We start from the raw sequence: 27,324 nt of genomic DNA on the forward strand, positions 1-27,324 counted from the left end.
CAAAAATATAACAGAAATGAGGATCCCTTTATTATAGACAAGCTTTAGGCTTTATGAATGATACAGATTATGAGAAAACTCAAAGACAAAGATGTAGAAGATTTTATATTTCAGTATCGGTCTAAATCACAGAGACCAGACGAGAGTCTCTGCCTCAATTTCTGACAGCAGAACAGTACATGTGTGCTGCCTATGCCTCACACAAATATATCCTGAGAGTTAGACTGAGACAATCTTTACTCAGAGAGAAGCAGATGACACCAGCATGATCATGACTACGGGTTAATGTAAAAAGGAACAATGGTTTTCTGAAATTCATGTTAGTACATTTGTCAATTCTAAGATGCTTTAGACTCTAATTTGGCCTGGATTCAGGTAGAGAGGTTTTTAGAGAAACCCTTCTCTTAATAACTGCGACCGAATAAGGTATAGTACTGGGCTGGCTCTTTGCCGCTGACGCACATCTGGCCTGGCTGGAGGGTCTTTAGTGGTTGGAAGGGGATGCACAGACTCTTGGCTCCCATTGAGGGTGCACCTGGCTCCAGATCCTGATCCCTATGGGCAGGAAACAGAAGTAGGGTATGTTAGTGCTAAGTGTGTTAGTGCTTAGGCCAGGAACAACACACGGTACTCTCTGTGACATAATGGGATAATAAGTAAATATGGTTGAGATTAGGTAGTGCTAGTATCTTACTTCGCAGTGGTCTTCTTTATCCAGTCCTCACAGTCAATGCCTCCACAGAATGGGATCTGTACAATCTGTGAACCATTAATAAAGTACATTGTTAGTGTACATTGATTAGTTTTGGCCATTGACACAGCTCAACTTAGACACAACTGAATGAAATGCACACCTTTCCCTGGTCCAGCTCTTTCTGGAACTCTTCCATAGTGTCAACTGCCACCATGTGTGTTTTCATATCAGCAGAAGCCCTTGAATAATATACAGATTAAGTTTTATTATCATTATTATTATAAGAACATTGTCATAGGAGTCTAAGGGACCTATTTCTCTTAATATATAATGACGGAAGAATGCATGATAATACACAGATGTGTTCTGGTAATTAGTTATATGTTTATGTACACATGAGTGTGTACCGTTTGAAGAGGTTGTCCTGGATCTCCTCAAGTACGTGCGTAATTTTCTTTTCAAGCTCCCCATCTTGAAGTATGATCTTCTCTCCTGTGTCTCTCCTCACTGCCACACACTGGTTCTGCTTCAGATCCTTTGGTCCAACCTCCAAACGAATTGGCACACCCTGGATTCAAGTAATAAAACATTTATAGAATTATTAACCCAGAGAATTATGGAGAATGCTGAGGATCACCTAAAGAGAACATATGTTTACCTTCAACTCCCAGTGATTGAACTTCCAGCCAGGTGAGTAGTTGTCACGAAGGTCAGCCTTCACCCTGATCTCTGCTTTTTGCAGCCTGGAGAGATACTTGGAGCATTGAGCCAACAGGAGCTCCTTCTCAGCTTCAGGCAGAGAGACTGTGATACCACAGGGAATGATGATCACCTGAGAGAACAAAAAGTGAAAATGTGAGAAACTGAAGTTCAGAGGTACTGAGAGAAGCTTCACTGAGTCTGAGCAGTTTGTACCTGCAGACAGGCCACTCTGGGTGGCAGCACCAGGCCCATGTTGTCTCCGTGCACCATGGTCAGGACGCCAATGGTGCGTGTGGTTATACCCCATGAGTTCTGGTAGGCCAGCTGTTTCTCACCAGGCTTCTTCGGGTCTTCAAACATGATCTCAAACATCCTAGAAAAGTTCTGGCCCAGGTGATGTGATGTGGCACCCTGAGAGAACACAAAGCATCAGATTTAACCTCAAGTTCTCTCCTAGTATGTACACCAACTCTAATTGACATTTCATTTAAGAATAGATAATTAAATTGGTCTTATTTCAAAGAGGAGAGCTGTATAATTTACCAGAAGAGTGAGCACTGACCTGAATGGCTCTTCCACTGGCTGAGATAAAGGCCTCTACGGTTGTAGTGTAGTCTCCTCCTGCAAACTTCTCTTTCTCTGTTTTCCTTCCTTTAACCACAGGGATGGCCATGAGCTCTTCATACACCCGTGCATACAAGTCCAAAATCTGTAGAACCTGTTCTCACAAACACACACATACATGTACACACTGCAGAGGGTTTTATTTACAAAGGTAACTGCAGTAGCACAACAGGCTCATGTCTAACCTCCTCTGCAGCCTCCTCCTTGGTGGCGAAGGCCGTGTGTCCCTCCTGCCAGAGGAACTCTCTGGTCCTGAGGAAGGGCTGGGGGTGCTTGAACTCCCACCGCTAAGCAAACGAGATTAAAAGAGAATGTTAACAGGCTAATTTTAGTGTGGACCAGCATATAGAGCTCAAGTATCAAATCAGAATAGTCTTATTAAACCCATTAAACAGGTCTAGACCTTGGTATTACATAAAACTTTTCAACTTTATTTTTATTATAATGTTAATTAATATTTTGGTGTAAAATTTCACATTTAAATACTTTATTTAAAATATTTATAGCATAAATTCAGACAGAACCTTATAATTCCAAGGTCTTGAAATGAATTTCTTCACTTAAATGTGTTTATTTAATATTTGCCACATTAAATAAATGGCAAGAAAATCCATCCAACAAATTTCCACCTGAACATCTAAAACATTTGTACATTTTATTTTAGTTTCTCAAATTTGCATTTAGGAATGATTGGATGTATTGAATTCTTTGCATTGGTGCGTGGATTTTTCAGGCAGTCCAGCTACGCTCTGATTGCACACGTGTTTGAGTGCTTCATCCCTAACCTCATCATGTCTGTTCTGTTTCAGCCAGTTTCATTACTACAATCATACCTAGTGTTATTTTAAGTGATTATATTTTAATTGATTAATATAACTTAAGTTTAGCACTGTATTGTAAGCTAAAAAAGTAAATGAAAACTATCAACATGGCACTATACAAAGCTGTTTGAACCTCAAGCCATTAACTTTGATCCGTTAATCAAAGCCAGACTGAGCACAAAGAGAGGTGCGTCATTGCACAGGTGGAACAACGTTTTAAAATACTCATTGTGGATTTTCCTGACATTTATTTTAAATGAGTGCACGTGTTAACATGCTTTGTGCTTTTATATTTAATGGAACAATCTTGATTTCAACTCACCACAACGTTACACCACTGATTGAGTTTTATTGGCAGATCTCTGTGTGACTGGACCCATTTAGCATAGGCGGGGTACATTACTGAAAAAGAAGCCAAAAAAAAAACCCCACTTTTGCACCAAGGTACTCTTTTTGATGCTATACTAGGTCACGTGAAATCTATCATGTGCCTCACCTGTCTCACTAGTGGGACGCACAGCAATAGGCTCCGCGAGTTCAGTCTTCCCTGATCTCGTCACCCATGCAACCTACACAGAGAAGAGATCAGAATGTATGGCTTTCCTCCAAAACGCCTCCCTATATTTCAGGCTTTTGGAAAATTGATCCATACCTCAGGAGCAAAGTCAGCGATGTGAGTCTTCTCCTTCTCCAGAGCTGCTTGAGAGACAAACATGGGGAAGTAGCAGTTCTCCACTCCTAGCTTCTTGATTTCCCGGTCAAAGAATTCTTTGATACTCTCCCAGATTGAATAGGCCCATGGCCTCAGCACGTAACAACCACTAACATCGTAATACTCAATCATCTCTGACTTGGTAATCACCTGGAGACACAGCAGAATCCAGTTAAGCATGAAGATGTCACAAACATTTTATTTCTGCATAACACACAACTGTAAATGACATACAATATAAATCATACAACACAATACCTGAGAGTACCAGTCAGCCAGATTTTCCTCTTTCTTTGCCTCAAGTCCTAGCCTAAAGTATAACAAGGAAATACAGCAGAAAAAGTGAGCGTACTGATTAAGCAATGTTGCACGCACAATAGTGCATTATCTAAGGCACCCGCACTGCAGGTGAATCACAGTCTTGCCAATATTCAGCACAACTGCACGAATGTGAGTGTTTTTATACAACAGTTCTATAAACAAGAAATAAAATTCGAGTAGTTGACATTTTGGACACAATATGGCCAAAAGTTCTGTTTATTTTTGCTCCACTAGGGGAAATAAATCCAGAAGAAGCTACACTCACTTTATTGCATGTAGGCCATCTGGCTAGCTAGCTCACATTGAGTTGTACATTCTCGTTAAAGGTGTTTCCGGCAAAATTGGCTTCCTTTTTTCCTTTTCATCTTCAACTGATGAGCTTTCATATTTTATGGCAATATTCCTAAAAAAGTACCATTTGCCATGTCCACTGACACTACTGTAGTAACCGCTTCGAACTAGGAAGCGGAATTTTTGGTGAACACAGAGGAGTGGATTGCACACAGTGAAATGTCCCACTGTGGTTATAGGAAATATAGGCACTCTTGGAATGCTGGTTGACCAATCAAATTAGTGAACTAACTTTTGTATAATGTTGGTTGGTTATGTCACTTTAAGTCTGTACATTGTTTAAAAAAAAAAAAAAAAAAAAATAATTTTTTTATATATGTATATTACCAAGACGACTTTTAATAATATGATCCCATTGAGCATTTGAACATACCAAGAAGCTTCTCTGATACCGATCTTGTTCTCATAGTGATTCATTATGTATATACACTCACTGAGCACTTTATTAGGAAACACCTGTACACCTACACACTCATGCAATTATCTAATCAGCCAATCATATGGCAGCAGTACAATGCATAAAATCATGTAGACCTGGGCCAGCAACTTTGGGTAATGTTCACATCAAGTATCAGAATGGGTATATAATTAAAATAAATAAATAAATAAATAAATAAATGTGATCAGCGATTTTGACCATGGCATGATTGCTGGTGCGAGATGGGCTGGTTTGAGTATTTCCATAACTGCTGATCTCCTGGGATTTTCACGCATAACAGTCTCTAGAGTTTTCTCAGAATGGTGCAATAAAGAAAAAAAATCCAGTGAGCGGCGGTTCTGTGGAAGGAATCGCCTTGTTGATGAGAGAGGTCGGTGGAGAATAGCCAGACTGGCTCGAGCTGACAGAAAGACTACAGTAACTCAGATAACCACTCTGTACAATTGTGGTGAGCAGAAAAGCATCTCAGAATGCACAGCATGTCAAACCTTAAGGCGGAAGATCACGTCGGATCCCACTTCTGTCAGCCAAGAACAGAAAGATGAGGCTGCAGTGGGCATAGGCTCACCAATACTAGACGGTTGAAGACTGGAAAAACGTAGCCTGGTCTGGCCAGACAGTCAGAATTTGGTGACAACAGCAGAAATCCATGGCTCAAACCTGCCTTGTTTCAACAGTCCAGGCTGGTGGAGATGGTGTGGGGAATGTTTTCTTAGCACACTTTGGGCCCGTTAATATCAATCATTCATTGAATCATTAAAGCAATCAATCATCGCTTTAATGCCATAGCCTATTAGAGTACTGTTGCTGACTATGTGCATCCCTTCATGGCCACAATTTACGCATCTTCTTATGGCTACTTCCAGCATGATAATGCACCATGTCACAAAGCAAAAGTCGTCTCAAACTGGTTTCAGTAACATTACAATGAGTTCAGTGTTCTTCAGTGGCCTTCCTAGTCACCGGCTCTGAATCCAATAGAACACCTTTGGGATGTGGTAGAACAGGAGATTCGCAGCATGAAAAGGCACCTGAAAAATCTGCGGGAATTGTGTGAGGCAATCACGTCAACATGGACCAGAATCTCAAAGGAATGTTTCCAACATCTTGTGGAATCCATTCCACAAAGAATTAAGGCTGAGAACAAAAGGAGGCCCTACCCAGTATTAGTATAGTGTTCTTAATGAAGTGCTCCATGAGTGTATAGTCCTGATAAATGTCCTCGACCATAGCGCATAATCTGAACTGAAGTGACAGACATGAATGCATTGATCGAGATTTAGTCTTGGAGGTTATAACCAGTTATGGCGGTACTGTAACAACGTCCAAACTTTCTCAAGCCTCCACTGACATAACCATTCTCAAGATCTATTGTGTAACCATTATAACCACAGAAAATATGATAGATAGATAGATAGATAGATAGATAGATAGATAGATAGATCACTTTATTCATCCAAGAGGGAATTTCACCTATTACAGCAGCACAGAGAAAAAGTATAACTATATATACTATAAAAGTATAGTAAAAGTAATTTATCATTATAAATGAAAAAAAAAAAAAGAATATATATTCTTATATATATAAAGAGTTATATAAAGAATACAGTGTAAGAGTGCAATGTGGTAGTGCAGTCGGGTGTAAATATTGTAGATATAAGCAGCAGACTTGAGTAGATTTAAAGTGGCAGTGCACTGCAAACACTGTCAACAGTGTCAACATTGTAAACAGTGATAAAACGAACAGGGATATACAGTATGTATATAGTGAATATGAGAAAAGGAAAGAAAAGGGGAAAATGAACAGAAGTAAAACGGCAGCGCATATGGATATGAATAGTGGATAGTGGTAGCCCACAAAATCTTTTTAGGTGTCATACCGTGTTTGTTTCTTCAGTCCCTGACCCTCTCCTGCTCCTCCTGCCCCACTCTCCTGACCCTGTTGAGGTTTTTCTCCTCCTTTCTGTGGCTTGCGGCCTCCTCCTCCTTGTTTCTCAGAAGTGTTCTCACGCTCCTTGCGACTCTTGTCCTCTGATCCTGTGCTCCCAGTTCCCGCTGTAGCACTCATCGGCTTGTACTCCTGTCCAGTGAGAGCTTTGTACTGGCCCTTCAGCTCCAGCAGAGTCTTCACTGCCGTGTCCACCTGTTCCTATTCAAAGAAAGCGAAAGGAGGATGTAAATAAATAAATAAAATTTGTGATGTAAAAGAAAAATTGTGATGTAAAAAAAAAAAACCACAGTATAAATCATGTGAGAACTTTAACCTTTAATGTGCAATTGCAACGTGTACAAATAAAGTGAAAATCTCAGAAATATTTTACAATATTACAAAAACAAAACTCACAAAAATGTGGTTGCATAAGTGTGCACACCCCTAAACTAATACTTTTTTGAAGCACCTTTTTATTTTTGTTATTTATAAATAAATAGATAGATAGATAGACAGATAGACAGATATGCAGTTCAGGATCTACCAAATTAATAATAAGCAGTGTGTGTACAATGTGAGGCTCTGCATCTCCCCAGATTTTGTGATGATTTATTTATTATTTATTTTAAGCACTCAGCCTTTTTGGATAAATGAGCTTGACACATCTTGACTTGGCAATATTTTCTCACTCATTCTTGCAAAAATGTTCTACAATCTGTCAGAATGCGAGGGCATCTCCTGTGCGCAGCCCTCTTCAGGTAACCCTACAGATTTTAAACTGGACTCAAGTCTGGGTTCTGGCTGGGCCATTCCTAAATGTGGATCTTCTTCTGGTGAAGCCATTCCTTTGAATTCCTCTTCATCTTCCACGGTCTAGCAGATATCTGAAGGTTTTGCACCAAAATTGGCTGATATTTGGAGCTATTCATGATTCCCTCCACCTTGATTAAAGCCCCAGTTCTGGATAAAGAAAAGCAGCACCAAAGCATGATGCTGCTGCCACCACCATGCTAGATCTAATATAGGAACTTCTTTTTCCCCTCTCTCCTGATCAGTACCTTTCTACAATGAGATCCTGTTCATGCTTTGTAAGCGTTTTGGGGACCATAGCTTTTGCAGTAGAAAAAAATCCTACAGGAACAGCTGAACTTTATTTGGGGTTAATCAGAGTCACTTTAATTGATGGCAGGTGTACATTAACTGCTACGTAACATGAGTTTGAATGCGACTGGTTGATGTGACTGGTTCACAAATCCACATTTATAGGGTGTGTACACTTACGCAACCTAAGTTTTCAATTTTTCTTTAAAATGCTTCTGATTTTTGTTTTCCCATTATTTTTATAGCTTGTACATTAAAGGTGAAAAAAGTTTTGACATGATTTATTGCTGCTGTCTATAGCAGAACACTACTTGTTAGAGCAAACATATAATCAATATACACCGATCAGCCATAACATTAAAACCACCTGTCTAATATTGTGTATGTCTCCCTTGTGCCACCAAAACAGCTTTGACCCCTCGAGGCATGGACTCCACAAGACCTCTGAAGGTGTGCTGTGGTATCTGGCACCAAGACATTAGCAGCAGATCCTTTAAATCCTGTAAGTTGTGAGGTGGGGCCTCTGTGGATCAGACTTGTTTGACCAGCACATCCCACAGATCCTCGATTGGATTGAGATCTTGGGAATTTGGAGGCCAAGTCAACATCTTGAATCCTTTGTCACGCTCCTCAAACCATTCCTGAACAATTTTTGCACTGTGGCACGGCGCATTATCCTGGTGAAAGAGGCCACTGCCATTAGGGAATACAGTTGCCATGAAGGGGTATACTTGGTCTGCAACTATGTGTAGGTAGGTGATACATGTGAAAGTAACATCCACATGAATGCCAGGATCCAAGGTTTCCCAGCAGAACATTGCCCTGAGCATCACACTGCCTCCACCGGCTTGGCTTCATCCCATAGTGCATCCTTGTGCCATCTCTTCCCCAGGTAAGACACACACACGCACCCGGCCATCCACATGATGTAAAAGAAAACGTGATTCATCAGACCAGTCCACCTTCTTCCACTGCTCCATGGTCCAGTTATGATGCTCATGTGGCCATTGTAGGCACTTTCGGTGGTGGACAGGGGTCAGCATGGGCACTCTGACTGGTCTGCAGCTACACAGTCCCATACGCAGCAAGCTGTGATGCACTGTGTGTTCTGACACCTTTCTATCATAGCCAGCTTTAACTTTTCAGCAGTTTGTGCTACAGTAGCTCTTCTGTGGGATCAGACCAGATGGGCTAGCCTTCGCTCTCCACACACATCAATGAGCCTTGGGTGCCCATGACCCTGTCACCGGTTGTCCTTCCTTGGACCACTTTTGGTGGGTACTAACCGCATACTGGGAACACTCCACTAGACCTGCCGTTTTTGTGTTTCCAACACAACAACTCTGAGAACTGACTGTTCACGTACTGCCTAACATATCCCAACCCTTGACAGGTGCCATTGTAATGAGATAATCACTTCACTTCACCTGTCAGTGGTTTTAATGTTATGCCTGATCGGTGTATATTCTGAATAGAAACTGAATTTATATATGAATTACAAAACTCAGAACTTACAAAAAATAAATCATCACAGAGTAAATGTGAAGGCTTAAATGTACCTTTGGGGCTTTCTCTGTTTTGAGCTTTCTCACTTGCTCCCCCTGCTGGGCAACCTGAGCATACAGAGCCTGGGCCTGAGGGGACGCGCTGGACTGAGGAGGTGCGGGGCTGGCCTGTGCAGGGGCTGAAGCAGCGCTGGGAGCCTGGCCTGGTTTATACTCTTTTCCAGTTTGCTGCTTATATTCAGCCTTCAGTTCCAGCAGCTGTTTCACAGCAGCATCCACCTGGTCCTAGAATAGGAAGAAAACATCACTTATGAATTAAAAAAAATACAGCATTGTAACATTATGGTGACATGAGCACTGCAGGTATAGTTATGAGCTAATGATTAGATGATTTTGAGTTCAAACTGTAGGCCATTGGAGGTACTTTTTGGGCCCTTGAACCCTCAGAGCCTCAACTCTGTGATTCAAGATGTATCCAAACTTATTTGTTAGTCACTTTGGATATAACACCCTGCCAAATCAATGAAGAACTCGAGCAGCTGTTAAAAAGGCACAAGAATACAAACCTTAGGTGCCTTCTCTGTTTTCAGTTTCCTCACAAGGTCACCCTGCTCTGCCACACGTTGATATATGTCCACGGGGTCAGTGTTGAGGCTTTTGGGTGCTGAGGAAACTGTTGGCGTGGTGGCTGATGGAGTAGAGGCTGATGGAGCAGAGGCTGATGGAGCAGGGGCAGCTCCTGGCTTGTAGTCTTGACCAGTCACCTTCTTGTACTCTTCCTTCAGAGCCAGCAGCTGCTTCACAGCAGCATCAATTTGCTCCTAGGGACATAAAGAAAGTTAATTTAATTCTCATTTTATTAAAACCTAAGAGGCTGCTAAGCACATAACAGACCTTAGAATCATGCAAGGTGACCAACTCCCATTCAGACTAATCCAGCTAGGCTGGTACTTTAACATTTCACTAGAAACAACAGAGTTTCCCCCCCTAAAACTTAGCTGCAAACAGCGAAAGAGATACAAATTAGGTAATGACACAGGGCATTATACACACTGCCGTCCAGAATTATTAGCGTCCTTCATGAAAATGAGTAAAATTATATATAAAAACAAAAATATATAATAATTGCATGTGTTCTATATAAAAATAGAACAAATTATATGTTCCTGTATATTCTTTTTAGATATATTACATATAACCGCATATGCAATAAGTGATATTTTGAGTTCATCCAGAGACATATAGTTTTATTATGTAATGTTTTTTAAAGAATGTTTTTCCCCCAAACACAAAAACCATCAAGTACTGCAGTTTTTTTTTCCTACAAAACTTTCAAAATTATCAGCACCAGTATAATTAATATTTTATGATGCCTAGCACTGGGACTCATCCTGTAACGTCTAACGCTGTTAGAGACACTTTTAAATGGATCTCGATCCACAACTTAATGGCAAACATCTTAACAGCAAACATCTTATTAGGTCTGTGCATGTGGACTCCCCTTCACTTCAGACCTTCACTTGGCAGAGACAACCAGGCTGAAATATCCGGCAGCCTATGGCATCATAGGAACTCAAGTTAAATCATAAGTCAGGATGTACAATCGACCTAAAATACACGTTGAGAGTAGTTAGTTTAAAACTAGCACTGTAGATTTTTGTGTGGCACCACAGACACTTAAGGTACGTCATAAACAGTATGACGTAAACATAAAATGTTCATAGATCAAAACTTTTTGTCTATCTTATTGTCAATAATGTCAAAGCAGTTTTTTTTATTAGTAGTATAAAAAATTACCAGATTAATTGATTACTACAGTGTAAATTGAACATAACATCAGTTCCAGAGCCTCACCTTCGCTGCTTTCTCTGTTTTGAGTTTCCTGACCGCCTCTCCCTGTGCTGCCACTTGTGCATAGAGGTCAGCAGGTGAGGAGCTAGATGATGGGGCCGGCTCTGTTGGTGCTGCAGAAGGAGGAGCCATGCCTGGTTTGTACTCCTGACCTGTGAGCTGCTTAAACTCAGCTTTTAGAGCCAAAAGCTCTTTCACAGCTGCATCTATTTTGTCCTGTAAAAGACAGTGCAGAAAATAAAAAAAAGAGAATGCATTAATACAAAAAGAAAAATAGCTGGGTTATTAAAAGTATCTATTAACTCAGACAGAGGCACACCTTGGGTGCTTTCTCAGCCTTCAGTTTCCGCACCACCTCGCCTTGCTCAGCTACGCGTGTGTAAGGGCAAGACGAAGATACGCTTGGGCTTTTGGCTGCAGGGGTTGCAGACACTTCCGGCTCAGCGCTTACCTGAGGACAAATACACATGAACAGAACCATAAAACAACAAATGAAAGGAAAACTATTCAAAGGATATAATGGCAAATGTTGCACTCACCGGCTTAGTGGTTGGCTGGCTCTTGCTTTTGTCCTTGGAGCCAGATGTGGGCATCTCCTTGGTGTGGCCATCTGGAATATACAGCAGGATACAGGGGCTCTCCTTACAGCTGTGAGGACTGGACAAGTAGGTCAAATCTATAGGTCAGTACAGCCTAAATCTTCAAACTACAGTATTATAATTCATTACAAAACGTTATAATCAATCATATACCAGCAGCTTCATTAGCCAAACAGAATTACTAAAACTATATTAACCTGACTGGTTCATAGGGCTGGTCACAGATATAGAAGCCCCTCCTCTGCAGCTGGATGACGTCACCTTTCTTTAAGTCCTTCAGGCATGGGTCTCCAAGCATGATCTCCTCTGTCTTTAAAACACAGACAGACAGACATTGTGTCAGCATAATCCTCACATCTGCATTTACTTATCCGCACTGTAATCTGATATCTGCAAAAAGATTCAACTCTGAATTGAATTTTCTATATAATAAATCAGAATATAAAACAGAGTATAAGACCAGACATAAATTCTGTCAAGAGAAATTGATGCATGTATATTGCTTCATTCAATTCCTACTGTACTACTTCTAAAACAGGACTTCTATTTGGCTTATTAGGTTACACCACTCAGACGTGGCATTAATATCTGTGCCTGTTGAGGAATGGATCACACTTCATCTAAAAGATATTTCTTCAAAGTAATATGTATCAATTTGAAGAAATATCTTTTAGATGAAGTGTGATCCAACTTAACTGGAGCAAAAGAAACTGCATATAGTCTGGAAAAATCTGGTATAGCAATGAACCATGCTCCAACAGCCTGAGCAGTCACCTTGCTGTTCTGGTTAATGTAGTCCTTGAAGTTGTCGTCTTTGCCCAGCACAGGTTTGGTGATGAGGTGCTGGTAGTTGACACACACAGCAGGGGTGAAGGGAGCTTTGGGGGTTTCAGCCAGCCAAGTGATTTTAGTGGTCTTCTTATAGTCTGTGTTCTCCAGGTTCAGGCGGCCTTCCAGAGATGAGATGGTGCCACTGCTGTCTCTGAAGCAGACAAAGTTTTAAAAAAAATTATCAGGACTTTGTCTTGTGTTTAATCAAGAGATATGTTAAATGTTGAGTGTCCATTAGCTGTCAGATGCCAGAAGTATTTTACTTGTTAATTTTAGTGATGATGATGTTGCCCCAGTTAATGAAGGTAACAGTCTCTCCCTCAGTGAAGGTCTCAGCATCTGCCCCCTCAACAAACACCTTTGGGCCATACCATACCTGCTTCATCCCCACATCTGTGTTCTACATAGGAAAAAAGAAAACACTTAAATTCTCATTGTTCAACCACACCAAAGCACTCTCTGTAGTATGATACTCGATAAGACTAATTCAGCCATTAATTTATCCCTGATTTCAATTTCCTTTTTTGAAATTATTGTGATTAAAGTGATTATGGAGATTTGAAATTATTGTGATTTAATCATCCCCAACCCGTACCCTATAAAAGACAGGAGGAAGTGCATTTCTGGTTTAAGCAGAGCAGGGGAGGGTGTACTAATATTCCCAGCAGTACAGTCAGAACTGCAGCATTCACAAAAACTCAGCAGGATTCTGGATTTTTAAATGATTCTGCAGTAATATGCAGTAACCCATTAAAAAAAACCCTAACAGCACATGTTGATATAATTCTTTCACAAATTGGTTGTCTAATGTTCACACGGCTGACATTTTCTCTGTTCATGCTGCTTAGAGTTGAGCGGGAGAGAGTGCAGGAGAGTGCCGGTCAAAAGAAAAGCAAAACGGCATATTTAATCACCTTCTAATTATCATCACCATTAATATTTATAAAGTGTTAGATCTGACAGTTTGCTGTAGGCCCATTTAATCTTTTTGGGTCAAAATCTTTGTTTCTTTTTCCTTCTGAAAGATTTCTGTGGTAACTATAAACTGACGTTGAATGTATGTGTCTAATGTCAAATGTCAAAGTCAAACACACACCGATAGATTTTATTTTACTTTAATGAACTCAAAACTTTCTCCATTTACCTGCGGGTAATGCGAGTCGAGAGTACGGAGATGGGAGGTAGGGGACACAAATCATTCCAGAATTACATGTTCATTGGCTCAGGTTTTATTGGGGAAAAAGAAAAAAAAAAAAAGACTGCCCTTTTGGCATATTTTTAAGTGATAAATCGTGCTAATTTTTTCTTTCTTGTTTTCTACATTGAGAGCATGGTCAGGGGAGCCTCTGTTCTCGGAGCTGGATTACGTGGCAATGTAATACAATAGGGATGATAATATCATTATATCCCACATGCCTAGCATCATCCCTTAAAGATTAACACTTGGTATTTACCTTGGGATGTTTGGCCACCTCCTTCATTTCTTCCTTGGCATTGGAAATGGAGATGGGAACGACCTGTGAGCTTAGCAGGGCAGTGTACCTGGGTGCTACCGGGTCAATGACCTACAGCAGAGAAAGCAAGAAAAACCAGGAGACAATGATGAAGAGGATGACAGACAGGGAAAAGCAAAACATTCTGCTATTGCAAGAGCCCAAAAAGTTAACAAAAAGGAACACATGATGGAGGAGAGACAGATGAAGTGCTAGGAAAGCTGAACTATTGTGTATTTTCCACAAGTTACATCCAAAAGAAGAAGATTAAAACGGTCTGAGTTTTCCACGATTACATCAGCAACTCATACTGAGTACTCAGTGTAATGTGTGACTACAAAACCACTGCATGAAGCAAAATGTTTTAGGCTTAAATTATTAAGTTGCAAAACAACAGAGTCCAACTGAATGTAACTAGGAGTCATGAAGTGGAATACTATGGTGTGTGGAATCTGCCAGAAGCTGTATGAAGGGAGGGAGCCACAAAAAAGCAAATACACATTCGGAAAGCCAGGAGGAGTGACGGTGTCAGGTGCCATCACAGAAAACTGTTATAACATATGAATCAGATGTATTAAAACTTTATAAAGATTGCTCACTTAAAAAATATGCACAACAGACACATGTTCTTGCCAAAATTACACTTTTGCCTTCTGTGACAGATGGCCGGGGGGTTGGAAAGATAGAATGAGAGGAACTATAAATATTGAATAGAAAGGACAGAGAAGTGAGAAGGGAAAACAAGAGGAGAATGCAGACAAGGACAAGGAGGAGGAGTACCTTTTTACAGCTAACTGGCAGCTTGGAAACAGAAGAGTGAGATGCATTTTAATGCAGAACACAGGACAAGAGTTCAAGAGGTCAGACAGTTCAGGTCAGAAAGAATGGAAAATGTTTTCAAGTGCTTTGTCCTTGCTCCTATCATTCAGTAACACCTGAAGGATGTGTAAACTATCCTCCACCTGTGCCTCCTCCAGTCTTTATTGGAATAATGGGACTATAAGTTGCAGCCAGATCAGAGTCAAAGACCAATTACAGGGCTATCCTTCTACACAAACAAAAAACTAGTAATAAACAAAAATGTTAATTGTACACTAAGAAAAGTGATGAGAGAAAGGTAGCGTAATTAAAGAGCCAAGAAATGTCTTCCTGACTGCAACCGCAATAAGATGCTGTTTATAGCATGTTACAGGTTCAAGCGCCAAGTGAGCAGGCAGCTTAAGCCAATGGCACGCTTTTGGTCGAGAAATGAGATGCAGATGATGCAAAACACTATGCAGAATGTGCTGATTATTTACTGTGCAAATGACAGGTAATGATCTCCAAGGGTTTAAATCAGACAGGCTGCATAGCCGATATGCTGTCTTCATAACATAATTAAGACGTAGAGTTTCAAAAGAGCAGCTGCCAAAACAACACACCTACAACAAAATAAAGGGGGTGGGGTGCGGGTGGTGGGGGTCTAGAGTTAACAAATTGCAAATCAAAACGTAGTACGAGGCAATGAGATAGAATGATGAATGAAAGCATGAAGGAAAGAAGGCGAGGATAGGAGTTAGAGCCATGCTCACACAAGGCCGGGAATGAGGAAACACAACAGACTTAAAGAATACAGGGCCCTCTTAATGTGCAAAGGGCATCCAAATGTAGATTAGGCAAGCAGCATAAAATTAAAATAAATAGTGGATGAATCTTTTAGTAAGAATAAATAGAACATTATATCAAAGCCCAATGTATGTAATCAGTCCACTGGTTACTGTCAGGTGTCTGAGTCTCTGCATCAAGCTTCCAGGAAAAAGTGCTGATTGCAGAGTGCTTTCTGTAGTTTACTGGAAGCACTTTTGCAACTCATGTCCTACATCAGCATGCTTACTGAGAAGTGTGACACTACCGACCACAGATGCTGTCTAACTGAATGCAATATAAGACTGCAGATCTTTACCTTTTTGTTGAATGACCAGATCTTATCCCACTCCATGTTGACTACAGACCTGGATCCACCCTGTGTGAGGACAGGAAGTGTAAGGAAATAAAGACAAAACATACGGACACACAATAAAGACACACACATATGCATAAAGGGTCACATACCTGGGCAGCAATAAATTGCTTGAGCCCTTCAACGGTCATTCCCCTGCGTAGGACTCCTCTGACCGTGGGGAATCGTGGGTCATCCCTGGGGGGAAAGACAAATACCATCATTTGTATTAAACAGTAAAACTTAAATACATATGGCTACACAGTTCAGTTCACCGCTACACATATGGCTACACAATTCAGCTTACACACACTTCAATCATGAGCCTTTATTTCAGAAGGTTTGACAAAGTTTTGACAAAGTTCTCTGGAATAACTCACCAGCCATCCACATAACCCTGATCCACAAACCAGGTGAGTTTCCTCTTAGAGAGCACAGTGTTGTTGAGATTGAGTCGAGCGTACTCCCAGATGTAGGGCTTCCGCAGCCGCAGGGCATCGATTACCCAGTAGAACTGCTCATCTCGGTCATGATACTCTGTGGTGCGGAGAGCGTGGGTCACACCCTCAATGCTGTCTACGATGGGGCAGGCAAAGTCATATGTGGGGTACACCCTAGAGCAAGAGAGCAAGAGACATCTGTATAAACAAGTCAAACTCAGAACACAAGTCCACCAAAATTATTCATCAAAGTTATGTACAATCAAACAGTTAAATCATAAAATGATTATATACACGTTTCAATTACAATATCATGTTGGTATTCAACATTTATCTACATTTGATGTGTCTGTATAATTAAACTTGCATCTAGGAGACCACGAAAACTTGCGTGTAACATCTGGTTTCCAATTAAAGGTATAATTAAGGACGTCTTAAAACACTGATACATTGATTATTGATTGGCACATTATTTTCTCAGTGTGTTTGCTAGCTTTTTCACATTGTAGCGTATTAGACTACCATTTAATATTGCCTGGCGTAATAGCTGGAACCTAAATGTCTTTTTTTTTTTTTTTTTTTATAAACATCCACCTAATTTTCAGCATTCTGATAGACTCAAGTCTTTTTGAAAGTTCTTTTTGCAAGACTTCCAGTTGGTCACTTCCATTTTTTTTTCAGCTGACTAGTTTGTATTCATCACAGCATCTATCGACAATATCATTTTACATCTCATATCTAACATTAATAGTTATGGATTCACAGAAAACTGGTAATGTTTGTGCAGTTAGGGGTTGCCATAAAAACTGGAACAAACAAAATATTTTCTGTGCTGTGTTTTGACCATAAATGGCGCACCAGAGCCAAATGTGAATGTGAGACACCATAGGATCTCCAGCCACCTCCTAAACATGAAGCAGCTCTTCAGCTGTGGTTAAAAACTTTGAATGTAAAGGAAACACAGTAGGTTTGCTCTTTTCACTTTGTGGAGCCTTACTCAGAGTAGAGAAATGCTGAAAAACTCAGAGGCGGCGTCTTGTCAGGAAAATATCAGGGGTTGTTTGTACTCTGATATAAATGTGAGGCTGGCTAGATAGCAAGCTAACGTTAAGTTACGTCTGTTCATAACAGCAGCTTGCAGAGTCAAATAGCTACGCTCATAGTTCAGAATTAGCAGCTAACAAAATGCAAAAATATTGCATCTGAATAAAGGTAGAGGTCTTCTATTTACATTTCTACTTAAATGACAAAATGTAATACTTGGAAATGTACTGGCAATATAGGTATCAAATATGAAAGTATGGCGAGTTATTGCGGTTAACGGTTACAGTTTCTATTAAGGAGACCTGAGTGACTGCAGAAATGAGTTAGCTGTTCATGTCTTCTCCATACAGGTCTTAACAGAAAAAAATAAATAATAATGGCATCATCATAACAAATAACAGCAATAACTCACAGTATTTTTGTTACTGGAAGTCTAGAAAATGAATATTTGATTTATTTTGGCAATAAAAAAATGGAAGAATGATAGGCTGAAATGCACTTTAGGGAACCAAAAATGACTTTTCTGGCACCTTTAATTTTTATTAGTGTAGGCTAGAGTAGAACATTCAGTGTCTGTGGCACCTCTCTCTCTGTAAACTGAAAAAAAAACCAAGTTATGTCTAGTGCAATGGGAAACTTTTTCAACAGATATCAACAGATAATATGACAGATAACTAGAAACACGTCCTTGTTCTGAATGTTTGGACATAACTTGTTTTTTTTTGTCTCCAGTTGGCAGAGTGAGAGGTGCCACAGAGCCTGGAGTCTCCTGTGTGCAGTCTCGCCTTTAACAGTAGCCCACACACAAAGGTCAGGCTATACACACATTATGACATCCCTGTATAAAGACATTTAAGGCATGTGCGTATGTGTGCGTGTATGTACGCACTTGTATGTGTTGCCAGTGCGGGGATGGGGGGTGTTTTTGCAGCGGTACAGTGTAGGGTCACGCATACAGCCGTTGTTGGAGTTCATATCAATCTTAGCTCGCATACAGCAGGTCTGACCATAATCTGTGCCTGCCTTCATCTCCTCCCACATCTGGAAGTTCTTCTCCACAGCTACAGAGAAGGGGAAAAAAACAGAAAAAAAAGAAATAAACTATTATTAGTTGTCTTCATTTCAAGCCATCTACAAGCCTCAATTTCTGCACAAAGCAGCAGCAGGAACTCACAGTTGTTGCGGTTGTGTGACTCGATTCTTTGCTCCCTCTCCTGCTTCATGGTGTCAGGGGGAGTGTTGTCAATGTAGGCCTTGCCTTCCTGAAGCAGCTGCTCGGCCAGACGCAGGATGGTGGGGAAGTGGTCGCTTGTGTAGGTGAACTGATCTGGCTTAATGTGCAGCATGGCCACATCCTCCAAGATCACCTACAGCAAAAAAAAAAAAAAAAAAAGCAGCATCTTACCTCAGAAACTACACAAGAGCCTTAAACGTTTTAGAAGTCATCCTTAAAAATAGAGAGAGAGAGAGAGAGAGAGAGAGAGAGAGAGAGCAAACAGCAAAGCTGCTTGTAGAAGTAGTAGGAACTGCGGGTAAGAAAGAAATGTTACACACCTTCTCAAAGTCCTCCTTCTCCTTCTCAGGATTTGTGTCATCAAAGCGCATGATCAGCTTGCCCTTGAAGTTAACCTGGTAGTGCTGGTTGAGAAGGGCGGCCTTGGCATGGCCAATGTGCAGGTACCTGCAGACATTATTGTGACATTAAGGAACATTTTAGAACTATGTGATAAATCTGAGGGGCACAGCTCAGCGGTTTTGAACCACTTTGTCCTAGGCAAGCTTTGGCCTTAACGTACCCACTGGCCTCCGGGGGGAATCGCACCACGACTTTGCCCATCTCAGCACCAGGCAGCTCGACAAACTTCCCAACATCCTGCTTCTTCTCTTTCACAACAGGCTGAAACAGAAACGATGAAAAACAGAATAAAGTTCTCTTTGAAAATTCCTTTACATTTTTTCCCCCCAGCATATTGATTGTGTTTATGGTATTATTAAGTTTTGTACCACATGTAATTAGGGTTTGCTTGAAGGTACAATTTGTAATGTGCAATTATAATTTCTACAACACAGAGGTTCAGCTCAAGCCCTTTATCTTGAAACTCAATGCATCTGTAATTTCAACATAGAGGTTTGGTACGCGTTGCATGGAAACGGAGGCCTGTTTAATGGTACAAACATTCATAACAATGTAAAACTGCTGTGTGTGGTTGGTGCCTTAGGTCTATGTCATTTAGAAAAGAAAAAAAAAAAAGAGAGACTTACAGTGGCCTGGCTGCCAGCGAGCTTGCTGGCCCACTTGGTGCCCACCTCACTGAAGGGCACCTGAGAGCTCAGGAAAGAGAACCAGCGGCACACATGAGGAAAGGAGCCGGGTTTAGCCTGCACTGCCTGCCACTCCCCACTTCCTATAGACCGGAGAAAACACAAACTTCTATATTTCATGATGGCTTCATTAGCAGAGTGACCAAGCAGACTTTTCTGTTACTAAGAGATGTTTGAATAAAGCCAGGTTTATGCTAATACAAAATGACACTGATCAGGTACATCAGTTACCTTTGAGAGCAGCCCACACACAGAGATCAGCCAGTGTCACGGTGTGTCCCACCAGGAAGGTGCGCAGTGACAGTGCTGCATCCAGCTCTGTAAGAGCCTGAGCCAGGTCTGGCTGTCCACTCAGACGCCGGGCGCTGAACTCAAGCCAGTGGTCCACCTAGAGACATACAGAACGGCTTATACGGCACTTATCATAGTATTAGCACTCAGTGTATGGCAATTCTACAAAATCATAAAGTAAAATAAGCGTGCATTCCTAATATTCTCTGGAAGATTATTCCTGATTTTAGGGATGATAAAAGCCTGTCTCATCAGAGTGAACTGCTTGTGAGGGGCTAACTAAACTTTTTAAAGCTTTACATTTGTCAAACTGGAACAGACTGGTTAACAGGGAGTCTGAGTAGATCTCATAAGCCTGTACACGCTCAGAGTGTCCTGCTGGTAAGGAAGCAGACTGAAGATTATTTAAACATACTGCAAGACAGAAAGCTAGTAACATCATCCAGTCTGGCATGTACTAGTTTCTGAGCTTTGTGTACATTTTATCTTGGACCACCTGAGAGAAGACACTTTAAATAATGACACACCAGTACTGAACGCTACACCAAGGTTTTTAGTGATCAAGCTCTAAGGAAACAAACCTTTTTCCAGACTGACTTTTGTTTTTATCAGAATTGAATAAACCTTTTTTCAGACTGACTTTTGTTTTGATCAGAACTGAATAAACCTTTTTTCAGACTGACTTTTGTTTTTATCAGAACTGAATAAACCTTTTTTCAGACTGACTTTTGTTTTTATCAGAATTGAATAAACCTTTTTTCAGACTGACTTTTGTTTTTATCAGAATTGAATAAACCTTTTTTCAGACTGACTTTTGTTTTTATCAGAATTGAATATATTTGTAAGGTTTAATGTCTTTAACACAGCCTTCCATTTTGTGTAGCAGTGTCGCTGAATCTGGCTCAACTCATCAGTCTACATTTTTGTATGGTGTGGGAGCAAGAAAAAAAGCCTTATTCTCTGACCTCAGTTTGTTCCAGCATGTTGGAGCCATACAGACCCAGACTGGGTGCTACACGTGCAAGGTAACGTGTAATGGAGTTCACATCACTGAACTGCACCTGACTAAAAAAAAAAACAAAAGAGAGAGAAATGGGAGAACATGGGGGTGTTTCATAATGAACATATTCTAAATTTCCAAGACAAACCACCCCAAACCATAATCATTTATTCATTCATTCATCTTCAGTAACGACTTTATCAGGGCCGTGGTGGATCTGGGTTAAGGGAACACTGGGTACATGTGGGAATACACCCTGGATGGGATTCCAGTCTATCCAAAGCACCGTGCATATACATTCACACATTCATTCACACCCAGGGGCAATTTACAGCAGCCATTCCTCTTACCGGCATGGTTTTGGGAGGTAAATGGGAACCCACATTAACATGAAAAGAATATGTGAAACTCCACGCAACCACCCCATAACAATGTATTAGAGGTAAAAATAAAAGTAATAAAGATCAGTCATCTTTTTCACATACATATCTGTTCAGTTTATGTTGTACAGTACGCACAATCATAAGAACACTCACTCAGAGACTTGGAGCTTGGTGTCTTTGCCTTCCTCCACAGAGACACTGATGCTGCCCTTCACATGCTCTGCTGCTAACAGCGCCCCTGCAGGCACAGAGTAGTACTACAGGTCACATCATGTGGTCTCAACATGCAACATACACATAAGGAGAAACAGAATTGTGTGGAACATCAAAGCCAGTGTGTCCCAAAAAAGGCAAACAGCTGCTGAACCTCTGCCCCATCAGATCAATGTACAGTGTACAATGCCATTAAACACTGCTCGCATACAATCCTGTCACACCCAAGTCTATAGGGTAAAATGATGGCAACCTGTCTTTCAAGTGGTTTTATATTTCACCTGCCAGCCAAACTGAAACTGCAGGCAAATAAACTGGCTGTGGCTGGCTATTCTTTGTGTCTCCCTATAATACTAGAGGCGGTAACACAATCGAAACAACATAAGGTAAAAAGCAAGCGGACATGATTTAACTCAATTCAATGCCAGCTTTACTGGCATAATCATTACAGCCAAAGCACTGAAATAACAGAGAAACTGTTATACAAATAGCAATAAAAAAAAAAAGAAAAAAATATATAGAGAGAGCAAATCAAAATAGAGATAAATAATAACAGAGCAACGGTCAGTCAGGGCTTTGTGTGTCACTCATTGTTCCTCATACTGTTACAGATGTACTTTTGTGCCAGGATGTGATTTACTGCCGAAGTGTGGCTCTCCATATGTTCTCCTAAAAGGATGTGCAGTTTATCAGTGTTGGTGAAAGTGAAGAATTGTGGAGGAACATGCTGATTTTTTCTGAAGTACATTTCCCATAAATGCCTGTATTTTCAACACTTGTTGTGGAGAGAGAAGAACTTCTGAACTGTGTGCACGTTTTCTGCTCTGTATGGATTTCTTATATTGATCTGTCACGACAGTCTGCCTGTGTGCACTGAGACTATGGTTCTGTATTTTTGGATAGTCATTGTGCCCAGGTATTCTGCCAAAATGTACTGTCGCTTTAGGGCCAGAGCGCACTGCACTGTATTCTGTGCTCACGTTTGGCTTCTTCAGTGCCTCATGTAGTTCAGTTTTTTGGGGTGTCATAATTTAGTTGACTCATGATTTGATTGTACTGAGGTTTGTCTGGTCCTGATGCAGGACCTGATACATTATTAGTGTGTGATAACGCTGTGTCGGAGTGTGTCGGATTGTGTTGGCGCAGTGTCAAAGTGTGTTGGCACAGTCTTGATGTGAGTTAGTGCAGTGCTGGAGTGCAGTGTTGGAGAGTGTGTTGGCGCAGTGCTGGAGTGTGTTGGCGCAGTGCTGGTGTGGAGTGCTGGAGTGTGTTGGCATAGTGCTGGAGTGCAGTGCTGGAATGTGTTGGCGCAGTGTTGGAGTGCAGTGCTGGAGTGTGTTGGCGCAGTGCTGGAGTGCAGTGCTGGAGTGTGTTGGCGCAGTGTTGGAGTGGAGTGCTGGAGTGTGTTGGCGCAGTGTTGGAGCAGTGTTGGAGTGTGTAAGTGCAGTGCTGGAGCAGTGTTGGAGTGTGTAAGTGCAGTGCTGGAGCAGTGTTGGAGTGTGTAAGTGCAGTGCTGGAGTGTGTAAGTGCAGTGCTGGAGTGTGTAAGTGCAGTGTTGGAGTGTGCTGGAGTGCAGTGCTGGAGCAGTGTTGGAGTGTGTAAGTGCAGTGCTGGAGTGCAGTGTTGGAGTGTGTAAGTGCAGTGCTGTAGCAGTGTTGGAGTGTGTAAGTGCAGTGTTGGAGTGTGTAAGTGCAGTGCTGTAGCAGTGTTGGAGTGTTGGAGTGCAGTGTTGGAGTGCAGTGTTGGAGTGCAGTGTTGGAGTGTGTAAGTGCAGTGCTGGAGTGCAGTGCTGGAGTGCAGTGTTGGAGTGCAGTGTTGGAGTGCAGTGTTGGAGTGCAGTGTTGGAGTGTGTAAGTGCAGTGTTGGAGTGCAGTGTTGGAGTGCAGTGTTGGAGTGCAGTGTTGGAGTGCAGTGTTGGAGTGCAGTGTTGGAGTGCAGTGTTGGAGTGTGTAAGTGCAGTGCTGGAGTGCAGTGTTGGAGTGCAGTGTTGGAGTGCAGTGTTGGAGTGCAGTGTTGGAGTGTGTAAGTGCAGTGTTGGAGTGCAGTGTTGGAGTGCAGTGTTGGAGTGCAGTGTTGGAGTGCAGTGTTGGAGTGTGTAAGTGCAGTGTTGGAGTGCAGTGTTGGAGTGTGTAAGTGCAGTGCTGTAGCAGTGTTGGAGTGTGTAAGTGCAGTGCTGTAGCAGTGTTGGAGTGTGTAAGTGCAGTGTTGGAGTGTGTAAGTGCAGTGTTGGAGTGTAGTGTTGGAGTGTGTAAGTGCAGTGTTGGAGTGCAGTGTTGGAGTGTTGGAGTGCAGTGTTGGAGTGCAGTGTTGGAGTGTGTAAGTGCAGTGCTGTAGCAGTGTTGGAGTGTGTAAGTGCAGTGTTGGAGTGTGTAAGTGCAGTGTTGGAGTGTGTAAGTGCAGTGTTGGAGTGCAGTGTTGGAGTGCAGTGTTGGAGTGTGTAAGTGCAGTGTTGGAGTGCAGTGTTGGAGTGTGTAAGTGCAGTGTTGGAGTGTGTAAGTGCAGTGTTGGAGTGCAGTGTTGGAGTGTGTAAGTGCAGTGTTGGAGTGCAGTGTTGGAGTGCAGTGTTGGAGTGTGTAAGTGCAGTGCTGTAGCAGTGTTGGAGTGTGTAAGTGCAGTGTTGGAGTGCAGTGTTGGAGTGCAGTGTTGGAGTGTGTAAGTGCAGTGCTGTAGCAGTGTTGGAGTGTGTAAGTGCAGTGCTGTAGCAGTGTTGGAGTGCAGTGTTGGAGTGCAGTGTTGGAGTGCAGTGTTGGAGTGCAGTGCTGTAGCAGTGTTGGAGTGTGTAAGTGCAGTGTTGGAGTGCAGTGTTGGAGTGTGTAAGTGCAGTGTTGGAGTGCAGTGTTGGAGTGTGTAAGTGCAGTGTTGGAGTGCAGTGTTGGAGTGCAGTGTTGGAGTGTGTAAGTGCAGTGTTGGAGTGTGTAAGTGCAGTGTTGGAGTGTGTAAGTGCAGTGTTGGAGTGTGTAAGTGCAGTGTTGGAGTGCAGTGTTGGAGTGCAGTGTTGGAGTGTGTAAGTGCAGTGTTGGAGTGCAGTGTTGGAGTGTGTAAGTGCAGTGTTGGAGTGCAGTGTTGGAGTGTGTAAGTGCAGTGTTGGAGTGCAGTGTTGGAGTGTGTAAGTGCAGTGTTGGAGTGTGTAAGTGCAGTGTTGGAGTGCAGTGTTGGAGTGCAGTGCTGTAGCAGTGTTGGAGTGTGTAAGTGCAGTGTTGGAGTGCAGTGTTGGAGTGTGTAAGTGCAGTGTTGGAGTGTGTAAGTGCAGTGTTGGAGTGCAGTGTTGGAGTGCAGTGTTGGAGTGTGTTCTGTCTTAATCAGCTGAACCCTGGAGGCCTAAAGAAAAATGGCATTTGATAAACGTCTTCAGCCTGTAAGTTATTTGCCAGCTGACTACTTCTTCTATTAGAACAATGCTTAAATTCAATAAGGAATGACTCTTTCGGTTGGATTGCATCAGCCAGTAATACCGGCTCTTAACAAGCGGTGGCTCCACTGGAGCTTCATGGATCTGGAGCACTGTGTCAGACAGATAACACACTGTGTGCAGAAAAGACTCTGAGCGAGTAAAAATACACTCTGAACAAAAACAGGCCACACATCAGTTCTTTGTGTTCAAATAATCTCTGAATGTAGCGTTATACAGCTAGTTTATAATACAGGAAGTCATGTTAAACTCACTGAATAGAAACAGAAAGCAACATTAACATTACCATTAGCTAATGTGCGCTTTCATCATGCACTGAAGCACTCCACAAAGACATAAACAAACCGGTAAATAAACAGATTTGAACTGGCTGACAGTTTACAGCTCACACTGTTTAGAGGAGAGAAACTGTGATGTGAATATGTGCAGCTATACAACATGTGTCTAGCTACAGTACTCATTGCCACGACAGCACCGGCGCGTGCACCATCCACTACAAATGAGAATTAAAAGCAAGTCTCGCGTTTTCACACACATACGCGGTTTAAACTTTAATATCAGCTGTCTCACCTAGCGGTGGGTTGCTGGGGTTGACGGTGAGGTTTAAAGCCATGCTGTTTCCTTCCTGACTGCTCCTGGTGCCGCTTTATCACGCTGCTAACACGAACAGCAGCTCTTCCCCCAAACGCCACGAAGTATCTGTCAGGATTACGGCCCTCGTTTTTCCTACCCGTATTTAGACAAACCCCGCCCCCGCGCCATGATTAGTTAGTAGCTCACGTTCGTAAACCCACTCAGCGATTGATTGGTTGTGAGAATGTACCGCAAACCAATCATACAGCAGAGGGCGGGATTTCCACCCAAATACAGGCGAAGAAACAAAAAAGGAGCCGGGTGAGACTTGAGAGGGTTTCTGCTCGGAATGATGGGTAAATCATGTCTGAATAAAAGTCCCTGCACTGGACTGCTTTTACATTACATTATAAATTACATAAATGAATCTTATGCAAGTCAGAATAAGTCTGGTACACACGTGGGTGATTAAAATGAGGTGAAAGTGTGTATGAAAAAAGGTCATCATATATGAAGGAAAATATAATTTTGCTGTATAAAATCAGTTGCAAGCTAACATTTATTCATGACAATATATAAATCACAAAACCATTTTAGCACCCTAGTTGAAGGACTAGTGCATATTTTAATACTTTTTTGAATAATATATAATGCTCCCCTTCAGAAGTACAGATTTAATGTATTTTTTGTGAAATATACATACATACATACATACATACATACATATATATATATAGATATAGATATATACACACACCATTTGTTAACAGCCGGTATGCATATGATGCAATCCAACCAATATATAATATTTATTGAATATATATAGTTATTGGACTGCTTTTGTGATCAGTTCTTCAGAGTTTCAAGCTGGTTCTTGATGTCAGGCTACACCACAGTTCTGATGAGTTCTTGAATCTGATTGGTCAGAAGGTGTTGATTAATTCTCTATAACAGCAGCTTGGACAATAGTGCTGATCATTTCTATAGTAACAACTCATTCACAGGGACTTGTATGGTGAACGTGCACAGAATTTAAGCCTAACAAGAAGCAGATGAAAAAAGTTAATAATTAAAAAAAGTAAAGGTGGTGCTCTGGGAAGGCTTTCTGTAAGGAGATGTGTAACATTTATGAAAGAAGCCTTCAGTCAGCATCAGTGCTTTAAGATAAAGCTGTTTGTTGTAGCTGTCTTTAAAACAGAACACTTTGCGGTTTGTGGTTTCTTGTGACAAGCTGAATTTATTACTCTTTTTTAAATTATTAACTTCAAGAGCAGGAAAGACTGTCTATACCTGTTATAACATGAGTGATAACCGGAACTTGTTTTGCGGCTGTTCCAGTAAATGTAACTGTAAACTGCTAAAAATACAAGTTTTTTTTTTTTTTAATAAATAAAAAATGTAAATCGTTGGCTGTGGTATAAGAGGAAAAAACACAAAAAAGTGCACTGTCTAACATGTTGGCCAAAAATCTCTTATAGTTGTTCGTTGGTTTGAGATGTTTTATATCATTTTTATACTCACTAAACTATTTAGTGAGTGCTCATGCCCTGGGGATGGGGGTGGAGTCCCCAGGAAGAGACCACTTTCTTCAAGATAGAAAAGTTTCATCGTAGGACAAAGGTGGTCTGTCAGAATAACTTTTAGACATGCAGTGACGCTTCACTCTATATGTATGTACTGTATGTATACACTGAGCA

General features: G+C 41.4%; 1 protein-coding gene and 1 non-coding gene across 2 annotated transcripts; both read right to left on the reverse strand.

The window, feature by feature from the left end:
- Positions 1-8: 8 nt before the first annotated feature.
- Positions 9-25,783, reverse strand: eprs1 (glutamyl-prolyl-tRNA synthetase 1). The gene is made up of 34 exons (XM_034308068.2): positions 25,625-25,783; positions 21,586-21,670; positions 21,015-21,114; positions 19,990-20,146; positions 19,699-19,841; positions 19,233-19,333; positions 18,991-19,117; positions 18,611-18,803; positions 18,326-18,497; positions 16,333-16,566; positions 16,066-16,150; positions 15,917-15,976; positions 13,936-14,046; positions 12,745-12,881; positions 12,425-12,632; positions 11,848-11,960; positions 11,591-11,708; positions 11,371-11,502; positions 11,055-11,267; positions 9,767-10,021; positions 9,255-9,485; positions 6,545-6,813; positions 3,812-3,863; positions 3,494-3,703; positions 3,338-3,410; positions 3,164-3,243; positions 2,206-2,307; positions 1,959-2,114; positions 1,610-1,807; positions 1,353-1,526; positions 1,102-1,262; positions 855-933; positions 695-759; positions 9-555 (listed from the first exon to the last, which is right to left on the reverse strand). The coding sequence occupies exons 1-34, from the start codon at positions 25,665-25,667 to the stop codon at positions 405-407; spliced, it is 4,788 nt and encodes a 1,595-aa protein (XP_034163959.2). The 5' UTR covers positions 25,668-25,783; the 3' UTR covers positions 9-404.
- LOC113539022 (small nucleolar RNA SNORA47) lies at positions 5,878-6,010 on the reverse strand. The gene has a single exon (XR_003403899.2). It is a non-coding gene; the product is annotated as a small nucleolar RNA SNORA47 (small nucleolar RNA).
- Positions 25,784-27,324: the final 1,541 nt, after the last annotated feature.

This window comes from Pangasianodon hypophthalmus, chromosome 10, assembly GCF_027358585.1.
Source record: "Pangasianodon hypophthalmus isolate fPanHyp1 chromosome 10, fPanHyp1.pri, whole genome shotgun sequence".
Taxonomy (NCBI): domain Eukaryota; kingdom Metazoa; phylum Chordata; class Actinopteri; order Siluriformes; family Pangasiidae; genus Pangasianodon; species Pangasianodon hypophthalmus.